Genomic DNA, 12,441 nt, shown 5'->3' with positions numbered 1-12,441 from the left:
GCGGCAAACTGCACAATGTGGTTTACCAGTCCAGACATAGCATATCCTTGCTGACTCATGCTCCAGCTCCATTCACCCAACTCATGGTAACTCTCCCCCAACCCCTTTTTCTTTTTTTTTCCACTTTATTGCTCTGCAAGCAATCTGAACATATCAAACTACTCATGCCAACCAATTTATCTGGTATACATTGCATTCTTGAACTTTATCAATCCATGTAGATTTATTTATTGTACTTGGTTAATCATTTATCCTAGAGCCTCTTCCTGCAATTTGCTTTTACTTTATCGATATTTTTAATCTCCTTCACAACCACTTGTATATGTCAGCATTGTGTGGGGACCCATTTTTCCAGAAAGACATTTTTCAACATGTAAGTTACAACTGAGATGGCCGTGAAGCCTTTAAATTGCTTGATGAAAATCTCTCTAATCTGTAGATACTAATAAAACAGTCTAGATATTGCTTTATCAAGTTTTATCTGTGCACAGATGTACCACATGATATTTGTCTTCATGCGCTCATTTGAAATTCTTCAGGAATCTCTGGCTGCATCAATAGTAGCAATTTCTCCAAAGACCTATGATCTCCATGATAGAATGTTTAAAAACATTTACCTTTTAGCAGGATTTGTGAATCGCCTACCACCTGAGTACTAGGTGATATACAAACAAAAAAAAGAAGACTGACATACATGAATACAGTGCATAAGGAGAAGTTACTACGGTACTTACCTGATAATTTCCTTTCCTCTACAGAGGGCAGGCTAATCCACACCAGTGGGTTATGCACCTCTAGTAGCAGATGGTAATGAATCAAAAACTGACGTCACAGAAATAAAGCCCACCAGTATTCTCTGGAAAAGCCAAACTGTGGACAAACTGGTTATTCAAGAACATGTTTATTAACAGTGAACCAGTCATGTTTTCACCCAATCGGGAACACAGAGCTCAGACGAAAGTATTAACATGCACTAATCTCAGGCCTGTCATGTCTCTTACCATTCCTTCAATGAAAGAACAGAACAGACTGCATCGCTAGCAAGACGGGACGAGCTAAAAGCAAACAAGCAGCCAAGGGTGGGTTGTGGATTAGTCTGCCCTCCTTAAAGGAGCGTGAGGGAGCTCCAAACTGCTTTGGAGATGGAAATTACTGAGCTTCTGCACTTCCTGCAGGGGTATATGTACTACGTGCTGACGTCAGATCCGTCGCCAACTGCTAGCACGAGCACACTATACCCATTTGTTCTGAGTCCATCTGCTACACGCTAGGAAAACATGCCTTATAAGCAGGGCCTAGTCAAAGACTGCTCGACCTACTGAGTCTGTGCTGCTTGCTCTATACTAAACTCAGAGGAAAGGGGACGCTGAACATCCAGCATCGAGGCAAGGATACCCAGTAAGGAAGGAAGGGAGAAAGCCTCCTTAAACTTTCTTCTCTTTCCTTTTTTTTTTTTTTGTTTTGTGTACCTGAGCTCAGCCCTCCTGATTGAGAACCTGAACGGGTCTCCAGCTATGAGGGGGGAGAGGGCACAGTCATCGCCGAGCCTCCCTCTGACTCCAACCACATCTTTTTAAGGCAGGCTCCCAGACTGAAAACGCTCAACTGAGGGAGGGGACCCACTGGTGTCACCTCAAGAGTTCAAGCAGTGTTTGAAATTTTTACTACAAGCAAGCCCCAGAAGGGAAATGCATGTCCACCATCTGCTGGAGATGGAGAATACTGGCGGGGTGATGTCGGGGCGAGGCTATATGACCATGATGTAAGTTTTTGCTCCATCTACATCTGCTGGTAGAGGTGTATAACCCACCTGTGGGGATTAGCCTGCCCGAGTGCAGAGGGATAAAGAATTTAAAGACAGCATAAAAAAAACAGCCCAAACAGGGGGAGAAATAATTACACAAACCTGCCTGAGTAAAAAAATGTTTTCAGCAAAGATTTGAAGATCTTTGAACGTGTTATGAAATGCATATTCTCTGGCAAATTATGTAAATTAACAACAACAAATGTGGCATTTGTTGCACTTTCTTCTGTTTTGTTCTGGAAATCATGACACTAAAAAATATTGCTAAAAACGATTTATGGTGTTATATGGGCCCCTCTTATGGGGAGAGAAACACAAGCATATATCTCATTACATGGTCCACGACTGTGTATACTGAAAGTACGGCATATTTGCACTCTGCAATCTTTACTTACCTCAGCATGAAAGTTCACTGCTTTGCTGTCAGCCAGCTGCAGTTGTGTTGTAAGTTCAACTATTCTTGCCATGTAGTGACTTTTTATTAGATCTTCACGGGACTCTGCATCTGAACTCTGTCAAACAAAAAGGAGGATAATGAAACTGTTGAATTACAGGTCAAATGGATTCATTATTCATCAGTGGAGCCGAAGGAAGCTGGAACCCAGAATCTGTGAATTACTAAATGTGGCTCATGTAATATGGTGCGAAGGGCTGTGCGTACGACAGTGCATGGTTTTGTGTACATTTTTGTGCGCAGAACTTTACTCCCTATGTAGCAAAGAGTTCGGCGCACAGCTTAATGCTCCTCCCTGCAAATCTTTTGTTAATCAAAGCATTAGCTATTAACTCCCTAATGCAGAGAGATACGTAGGTTCCACACATTTTCTTAAAGCTAGAAATTTAACTCCTGGTAAGAATAAAGTTTCTGGGGCTAGTGTTAATTTAAAGAGCTAAACCTGGGGGGGGGGGGGGGGGGGTTTGCACAAGACAATTTACGTAGCTAATGTACAGAAATGTTAATATTAACCCAAGTTTTATGCATACAACTTATTTGTATATTTATTAGTAACTATTAGTTAATTTATTCTTATTACCCGGTTATCTTTCACATATACAATGTATCCTCATTATAACCTTCCAAGTTATCTTATTGTTTAATCTCAGTTTATTGTAAAACCTTGTTAAGCTACATTAATGTTCCATGTAAACCGATATGATGTTCCCAACGAATGTTTGTCTATAAAAATGTTAAATAAATAAAATAAAAATAAATGTTTTCCTCGCACAATGCACCCAAACCATGAATATGCTCCTAAAACAGTGTTATCCAACCCAGTCCTAGAGGCAGACCTAACCAGGCTGGTTTTCAGGAAAGCCACAATGAATATCCATGAGCTAGATTTGCTTACACTGGAGACCTAGTGCAAGCAAATCTCTCTCATGCATATTCATTAGGGGTATCTTGAAAACCAGAGCAGGTAGAAGTGCCTCCAGGTCTGGGTTGGAAACCACTGTCCTAAATTATGAATTGTGTGCGCTAAATCATGTTATATTATCCTAAAACCATGATTTGTGAATAAACCAAGTTTAATGCAAGTCATTCATTTTTTGGGCATATTTTTAGGTTTATAGTGGTTTACTGTGGGGTGGGGAGGGGGGGCTAAACTGCCAATGCATGTGTAACTATTAACTTACTGCATCAGGAGAACTGCCCTGTGGCTCAGGAATATGCTACACACTGCTGTGCAGGAGATCCAGATTTGATTCTTAAGCCAGTGGTTTAGAACCTACAAAGGAGGGAGTGAACCTTGGTCATCACGGACTACCCATACTAGCTGGCTGGCTAAGGATACACTTCCAGTCAGTTTCTGAAGGTAACCACAGTCCATCTCTGAGCTAGAGGACTGTTACTCTGATGACTGAATTACAACGAAGAAAGAATAAGAGGAAAAATCTCCAGGTTACTGTGAATGAAGACTCATGGCACCATAATCCTAGTAGAGGCCTGATACAATTAAGCTACAAGCCCAAAGCAACAGGATGGACAAAATACAAAAGGGACCATTTTAACTGCCAACTGAATCATTACCACATGTATTTTAAAATCACTGCTGCTATTATATTCATATCCCCTTTAATCACAGAAGGCTGTGGAGTTTATATTAAAGTGCATTTAGCAAGATAACTTCCTGAGACATAAGCCATAAGTTATGATAGCAATGCTAGAAGCATAAAATAAGTGTTGCTTTCTAAAAATAATGATGTGTTTACACTTCCACCACTGCTGTCACAGCAATATTGAAAGCTACTGATATCATGGTAAGAACATATCATGATCCTGGCACAATGACAGGGTTTCTGAAAGCATTGGGTGGGTGGGAGAACATAAGACTTGCCATCCTGGGTCAGACCAAGCGTTCAAACCCAGTATCCCTGTTTCCAACAGTGGCCAATCCAGGTCAAGATCTTAAACAGTAAATCGATCCGATGCTGCTATCGCACAATGAAAAGTAATGGCTATTCCCTAAGTATTTAGTTAATAAGTTTAAGGAGTTCCCCAGGAACTTGTCCAAACCTTTTAAACCCAGCTACGTTAACTACCTCAACCACATCCTCTGGTTGTGGTTGAGTGAAAAGAATTTTGTCCTATTTATTTTGAATGTGCTACTTAACTTCATGGAGTGTTCCCTATTTTATGAAAGAGTAAATAACTGATTTATGTTTACCCTCTCTATTCCACTCATGATTTTATAGACAATTATCACATCCCCGTCTCTTCTCCAAGCTGAACAGCCTAACCTCTTTAGCCTTTTCTCATATGGGAGTCATTCCATCCCCTTTATCACTTTGGTTGCCCTTCTCTGTACCTTTTCCAATGCAACCATGTGGCGGCCAGACCTACACACAATATTCCAGGTGTGGCCTCACCATGGGGCAACAGAGGCATTATATTCTCCATTTTAGTCTTCATTACTTTCCTAATAATTCCTAGCATTTCAAAGTACTGTCCACTATGATGATTAGATCCTTTTCATGTGTGCTAAACTCCTAATATGGAACCCAATATCGTGCAACTACAGTGTGGAATACTTTTCCCCATGTAAATCACTTTGCATTAGTCCACATTAAATCTCATCTGCCATTTGAATGCCCGGTTTTCCAGTCCTGCAAGATGGTCCTCCAGTTTTTCACAATCCACTTGTGATTTAATAGCTCAAGATTAATTTTGTATCTGCAAATTTGATCAGCTTACTTTATATTCCCCTTTCCAGATCATTTATAAATATATTAAAAAGCACCAGTCCCACTAAAGATCCCTGGGGCACTCCACTGTTTGCCTTTCTCCACTAAGAAAACTGACTAATTCATCCCCCTTCCCGTTTCCTGTATTTTTTTTTTAACCAGTTTGCAATCCATAATAGGACATTGCCTCCTATCCCATTTTTCTTTTGTAAAATGCTTTTGGAGGGATCTGGGGGTGCACAACCCAGCAAGGTCCATTTGTAACATACTGGGGTATGGTTTTCAGGCCGCAGATTGGCATTTTTATTCAAAAGAATGTAGCCACTTAAATCTGTACAGTGTGGAAAAAAAAAAAAAAAAAAAAAAGAAGTGAAGTGCAGTCTGAATCCCGCACCCCAATGTTATAAATGGGTCTTGCTGGGTCATGCACCCCTAAGATCCCACCAAAGGCACATTACAAAATAAAAGTAGTAGAGGTCACTTGGGGGGGGGGGCCTCCCCCTCCCCCCCCCTTCAGTTTGGCAAATAGTTGAAGTAATGCTCCTTCCCTCCCAACCCTAACCGTGTTAATAAACATGTGGATAATGGTGAGCTGGTGGATATAGCCTATTTGGATTTTCAGAAGGTGTTTGAAAAAGTAGCACATGCGGCCAGATAACTTCAAAGCTAACCAGCAATATTCAAAAGATAGCTGGTTAGGCTTAAAATTATTTGGCTAAAGGTAGCCTAATACCTTTAAGTTAGATTTTAAAAGGCGGCTGTGTCCATGTGCAAGTGGCTCCCGGCGCATTGCCACACGCATCTTATAAAATAGGATACCCGCACGCAAAGGGTGGGGATTTTCTAAAAAAAAAAAAAACGCGCAACGACACAATAGGGCCTTCCCCAATTCCCTCCCAGGAGCGGACTAGGAGGGAACTTCCCTAATTACACTTCCTACCTTTTCCCTCTCTTCCGCGACCCCTAACCCCTAACTAGCCTAATATATATATTTTTTTTTTTTTTTTTAAATACCTTAGTATTCCTTTGCAGCAGAAGTAAATTCTGCGCACTGGCTGGCTGCCGGCGCGTGCTTCCCAGGGACAGTGTCTAATGGCGCTATCCCAGCCAACCCCCGCCCATTTTAACGAGCCCGGTACTTCCGCACGTATCAGGAAATATGCGCCTGGCTGGGCCATTTCTAAATGCACACGACCCGGCCACGCACTTATCTCCTGGTATTTGCATGCTCCAGGCTTTTAAAATGTGGCCCTTTATTTGGGGACATTCAGCGGGATGTTTATCCCACTGAATATGCAGGATAACTTATTCAGTTAATGTTAGCTATAGTTAAGTTAAGCCATTTTAGGGCTTTTTTTTATTATCTGCCCCTGTATTTTAAATAGGACACAAGTCTCTCTAAAAATAGCAGGATGATTTCATGGAATTTGATAAATTCTCTGCACATCAGAGAATTTGCCATGTGCATTTAATAAATAGGAAGGAAAGCAGACAATGAAGATATGCTGCGGCCTTGTCTCCAAAGATAAGAGAGCTCGGCTGTTTCATTCTTTCTGGAATGGTCTCATGCACTAGAACTAAATTAATGGCACCCAAAAGGGCATCTCCGCTAAAAACACATATGCAGCATTCCAACCAGATTAAAGCAGACAACTGAACTCTTCCAAACATAAATGCTAATTATAGACAAACTAAAATGCCGTAGGACACAATAGTTTAACCAGCCATCAACATACATTAACCATGCTAGACAGACTAATTTAGGAATGTGGAATCCCAATCCTATGTGTGCCTCAGATATTTAGCAGCACTTCAACAAAATTAATAAATGATGCATTGTTAATTTGGCCTGCTCATCCATGAGAATCATAGACAGAACTCTTCCAGATTTATTGGCTGAAAACATGAATGTATATCAGCAGTCTGTGATGTTTTTCAAAGTGCTAACTGCGCTGAACACCTAACCTTAAATACAAGCAATAAAACATTCAGAAGTATCTGGTTATGCTGCCTGTTGCTGTCACCTCTGAAAATAGATTATTTGGGAAAATGCTATTTTAAATGTGCACAATGCTTTGAAATAAATGCATATTGAGTGTGTAGGATTTTATAAAGTCAAATGCTGTAGCCAAGTGTTCCTCAAAGCTTCTGCCACCACATTTGAATCTGGAATTGTTTAGGGACCATTCTTCCAGATCATAGACTCCCACATTCAGAATCTATGGTGTGTCTTAAAAAAATGAGATGATTGATGCTATAGATTATACAGAAGAAATGTTCTGTAAGCTTTATAATTACAGTGGCAACACTTCAATAAACACTAAGCTTATATTTTGTTAAAAAGTTCAGAAGCAAATTTAAGTATATTTAATTAAATTAAAAGATTTCTAGAATGAAAGAAAAACAAGCAGTCACCAATTTGTCGCATCTGTATATATAAAGTTATGAATTAGGTCAAGTCCAACCAAAAAGTATCATCTGCAACTTATGTACTGAGCATTCTCATTAGCTCTGTAACGAGTCACTTTCCAGGATGATAAAATAGGAATTAGAAATTGCTGATTTAGTTTCTGCAGAGTTTCTTTCTCCAATCTGTATAGTTTTGTTACTGTATGATGATTATAAACCAATGTCAGCCATTTCAGTGGGTGAAATACCATGACCCTAAAAATCAAAACAGCCAAAAGACTATAAAATACAAGCATATTTAAATCTGAAGACTGAATCTTCAAAAGGATATAAACTGAATAGTGTCAGTCCAGAGAACAGTTACTAAAATGGTCAACTGTCTACATCATAAAGCACACGGGGATCACAACTACCTAAGGATGTGTAACCCCGCCTCTCTCCTGTGAGCAGTGATATACTTATGGTGGCAAATATGTTTAATGAGGTTTCTGATGTTTTGTGTATTGAGTCACTGCATGTTGCATGCAACCATACTTTAGTAATGGTATCTGTGTATAGGATGAATATGCATTCAATTCCTCTTTGGAGCTCTTCAGAATTACTGCAGCTAGATGTATATATTCTGCAATTACTTTCGCTAATAGAGTTTCTCACTCTTTAAAATCTCACAAGCCCCTGAGTTTAGCTTTAAGATGATCTTATAAATGTATTACGGCTCACAAAAAAAAAAAAAAAAAGGATCTGCCATTTTATATTTTGCCTATATTTTATTTACTACTGAGTAAATTGTTTCAGCTATCAAAACTGAAAATGGCACTTCTGTGCTGGTGTAAGATGTTCAATAATATTTGTCTGAACACTTGATATTTCTGAATTTGCTTGGCTTTCTCACTTTAGAACCAATATCAAGTTTATTATGGTTCCACCCAAGCAGAAAAGGTATCAGTCTAAGACAATATTCTGTCTCAGCACTAAATTCATTCACTGCTTCTCTGTTCATACAATTGCCCTACTAAACTTCAAAGAAATCCGTTTTCAGTTTTTACTAATTTTAACTGCAGCTACTCTACCTTTGAGGTTTCTTACTTTAAATGAAAAGAAATAGCTCTAAATTACTTCCATATACTCTCTCATTCTCTATTGTAACCTCTTATTCCCTCAATGCTCTACTGTAATTTAAAACAGAGCAGACTGTCAGCACGAAAAGCACTGCTGCTCTTTCCAGTGTCACTCACTCACGTTTTTACAGTTATAGAACTTTCTTACTGTAAGATCTCTACTCTCCTGATGTATTTGGAAAAAAATAATGCCAAGAGATGTTATAAATCCTCCTTATGGTGGATTTATAACATCTCACTTATAAACCCTCACTTATGGTGATTTAAATCCTCCAACACACCCCTGCTCCAGGTGGTATCAAAAGGGTGAGAATTTTTGGTATTCTTAAAATTAGTTAAAATGGCCCCAAAAACCTCCGGGGAGATTGTCACAGCACGATTTTAATGTCCTTACACTAACCGCCCCCACCCTATTGTTCTTACCAGTTCCTACGCTGGTTGCCTAGGTGATGGCTTCTGTAGCTGTTTGGTTCAAACTGTTTGTATCAGAAACCCAGACTGGGCTATTTTCTGTTAGTTTAACCTTTATTTCCTCAAAAAAAAATTGGTGACTTTAAAATAGTACCAAATCTGCTTTCTTTTGTATTTATGTTAAATAAAAGCTTGAACTAGGGTCTCTGAGCTCTCCACAGATGCTGTCTTTGTGGCCGACCCTTTGGTCAGCCACCAGATGGCACTATGTCCTTGCACATTAGAAATTATAACAGCTTAGTGAGACTTCCATTCCTTTCGGCCACTCCCAATCTGGATGGCTGTGACTAGTCAGTCTCGGGATACTCTCAGGTCAATACAGTAAAGTGCGGCCGCGGTTCCTGCTCCTAACCTGCTTTCTACCCACTTTTCGGCCGCGTTAGTCCAACCCGCGATACTCTATCCCCTTTAACCTACTCTTACTGCGTTCTTAAATCACCGGGTAACCCCTTCCGCCTGCGGCATGTATATTACATGTAAACGATCGAATTAGCTATTCCCTCCCATACAGTAACGCGCACCCCGACTATCGCTTTTTTACCCTGCCGTTTTGCCGCGCGTTTAACCTGCTAACTTACCGCCTACCCTTACCCCCTGCTTTAGAGGCAGGGGTAAGGGTAGGTGGCAAACTTTCCCCCAGCCCCCGCTCACCTGCCCTGGCCATGTCCATGGGTGCTGGTCTCCGGGGCAGCCCCAGTCCTCTCCCCTCCCCCCGAAGCAACGAAAGCGGAAAAAAGCGAAAAAAAAAAAGTTGCAAGAGAGAGAGAGGAGAAAGGACGGGCAATCCTAAGCTCGGGATTGCCAGTCCTCTCTCCCCTCCTCCCGAAGCAAGGCGCGAAAAGCAGCCTGACTAGTCACATTGATGTCACGCCTTGAGCGGCCCAATTGCACGCACAGGGGCCGCTTTCGCCCGTGCGATGCGTCCATCTTTGCGGGCAGCTGGAGGCAGAGGAGCCGCGTCCGTCGTCGCCGATGTCAGTCTCCGGAGGGGGGGCTGCAAAAAAAGTAAGTCGCTTCATTGCTTTACACTGCCAGTCCTCTCTCCCCTCCTCCCGAAGCAAGGCTGCTTTTCGTGCCTTGCTTCGGGAGGAGGGGAGAGAGGACTGGCAATCCCGAGCGTAGGATTGCCCGTCCCTCTCTCCCCTCTCTCTCTTGCAACTTTTTTTTTTTTTTTTGCTTTTTTGCTTTTTTTTTCTTTTCGTTTTTTAGATTTTTTTCCGCTTTCTTTGCTTGCTTCGGGAGGAGGGGCGAGAGGACTGGCAATCCAGAGCGTAGGAGAACCGTCCACTTCCTGGTACCTGTCATTTCAAATATCATTTGAAATGACAGATACCAGCGTGTCCGTGAAGCGTTAGGCCAGCGCACCCAGGATACTGTATAGCGCTCTATACAGTAAAATGGGTTGCGCGGGCCTAACGCTTCACGGACGCTTCTTAGACGCAGCTTGCATTTGCAAGCTATTTACATACAGTATCGAGCGGTTGGTGAGCTGGACAGTGCATGTGGCAACCGCGGGTGCGCCCGGCACTAACGCAGCTCTTCCTACCGGCTCCTTACTGTATTGGCCTGTTAGTGGGGCTAAGAGAAGGATCAGTGTAGCATTTTGGTTAGAGACTTGGAGGAGTAAAAAGCACTTTAGATTTTTTTCTTTATAGTGGGGCCTATCCCCTCACTGTTTCGTTGGAAGCTAACCCATATATTCACTCTCTGCCAGTGAGTTTGTCTTTCATGTTCTTACAGAATTTCCTTTAGTCTGGAGTGGTTTTTAGTGAAAATCCAGGACATTGAAAGCTGTGCTAATCTGCTTAGGGGCAAGGCAGACCTAGAGAGGATTTCTGCTCCCTCCATAAGGCTTCAAGTTTGTTATTTAAAAGTATTGGTTTTTGGAAGCGTGGGAAGTTTTGTCCATCCCTTCCCACTCTGGAACATAGGGCTACAGAAGCCAGATTTTTTTTTCAATCAGACCTTCCCCCTGAAAGGTCATATCAAACTAGGAGAATGGCAAGAGAAATATCTGAAGACTCTCCATCAGGATTCTTCACCCTCAGGGACAAGGACACAGGCTGGGTACGAGAGACTGAGCAGGTAGGATTTTTATGTGGCTAAGGAGATCCCATCATCCATAGGATTTCCTTGAACATCTGGGATAGTTTATTCAGAGTAAAGAAATGTTAATCTAAATCCCAGGGATTTGAGAGACAGGCAGAAACATCTGTAAACTACACAAATGTAATCTCACAATTTGAATTGATTGGACACTGATTTAACTTTAAAAAAATCAGTACATTTTATTTTGAACACCCAAAGTGTTCAGCCTGTTTTGTCCCAGCATCTCATCCCTTGAGATCAGTAACTTACATACAGGCCGATACAGTAAGGAGCGGTAGGACGAGCTGCGTTAGTGCCGGGCGCACCCGCGGTTGCCGCACGCACAGTCCGGCTCACCTACCACTCGATACCGTATTGAAATGTCATGCAAATGCAAGCTGCGTCCAAGAAGCGTCCGTGAAGCGTTAGGCCCGCGCAACCCATTTTACTGTATAGAGCGCTATACAGTATCCTGGGTGCGCTGGCCTAACGCTTCACGGACACGCTGGTACCTGTCATTTCAAATGTCATTTGAAATGACAGGTACCAGGAAGTGGACAGTTCTCCTACGCTCGGGATTGCCAGTCCTCTCTCCCCTCCTCCCGAAGCAAGGAGCAGGGAGGGGGGGGGGAAGAGAGGACTGGTGAAACGACATGTAAAGTGTAAAGCAATGAAGCGACTTACTTTTCTTGCAGCCATCCTCCGGAGATGGACCGCGGCTCCCCTGCCTCCCGGGGGGCAGCCAGCGGCGAAAGCGGCCCCACCGACGAAGATGCATGCCTGCACGAGCGAAAGCGGCCCCTGTGCGTGCAATTTGGCCGCTCAAGACGTGACGTCACATGCTGTGACGTCAAACGTCTTGACGTCACGCCTTGAGCGGCCAAATTGCACGCACAGGGGCCGCTTTCGCCCGTGCAGGCATCCATCTTCGCCGGCAGCTGCCTCCAGGAGGCAGGGGAGCCGCGGTCCGTCTCCAGAGGATCAGTGATCGCTGGAGATCGCTGTGGTTTCCAAAAACCACAAATGCTTCCCTTCCGGGAAGAAGGGAAGCCACGGTCTGTCTCCGGAGGAGGGCTGCAAGAAAAGTAAGTCGCTTTGTTGCTTTACACTTTACATGTCGTTTCACCAGTCCTCTCTCGCCCCCTCCCTGCGCCTTGCTTCGTTGCTACTTTTTTTTTTTTTTTTTGCTTTTTCGATTTTTCCGCTTCCGTTGCTTCGGGAGGAGGGGAGAGAGGACTGGGGCTGCCCCGGAGACCAGCACCCATGGACGCGGCCAGGGCAGGTGAGCGGGGGCTGGGGGAAAGTTTGCCGCCTACCCTTACCCCTGCTTCTAACGTAGGGGTAAGGGTAGGCAGTAAGTTAGCAGAT

General features: G+C 42.7%; 1 protein-coding gene across 2 annotated transcripts in view; it reads right to left on the bottom strand.

The window, feature by feature from the left end:
- PPP1R21 (protein phosphatase 1 regulatory subunit 21) overlaps positions 1 to 12,441 on the bottom strand; it is a 188,354-nt gene that overhangs the window by 41,929 nt on the left and 133,984 nt on the right. For both annotated transcript variants that reach the window (XM_029593391.1, XM_029593392.1), the window contains one exon: positions 2,200 to 2,316. In XM_029593391.1, coding sequence (XP_029449251.1) covers positions 2,200 to 2,316 — 117 coding nt within the window. Of the gene's footprint in view, positions 1 to 2,199; positions 2,317 to 12,441 lie in introns of those variants that run through there.

Source organism: Rhinatrema bivittatum, chromosome 3, assembly GCF_901001135.1.
Source record: "Rhinatrema bivittatum chromosome 3, aRhiBiv1.1, whole genome shotgun sequence".
NCBI lineage: Eukaryota > Metazoa > Chordata > Amphibia > Gymnophiona > Rhinatrematidae > Rhinatrema > Rhinatrema bivittatum.
Note: the sequence above shows the minus strand (reverse complement) of the source record. Positions and strands in the feature narration are given on the sequence as shown.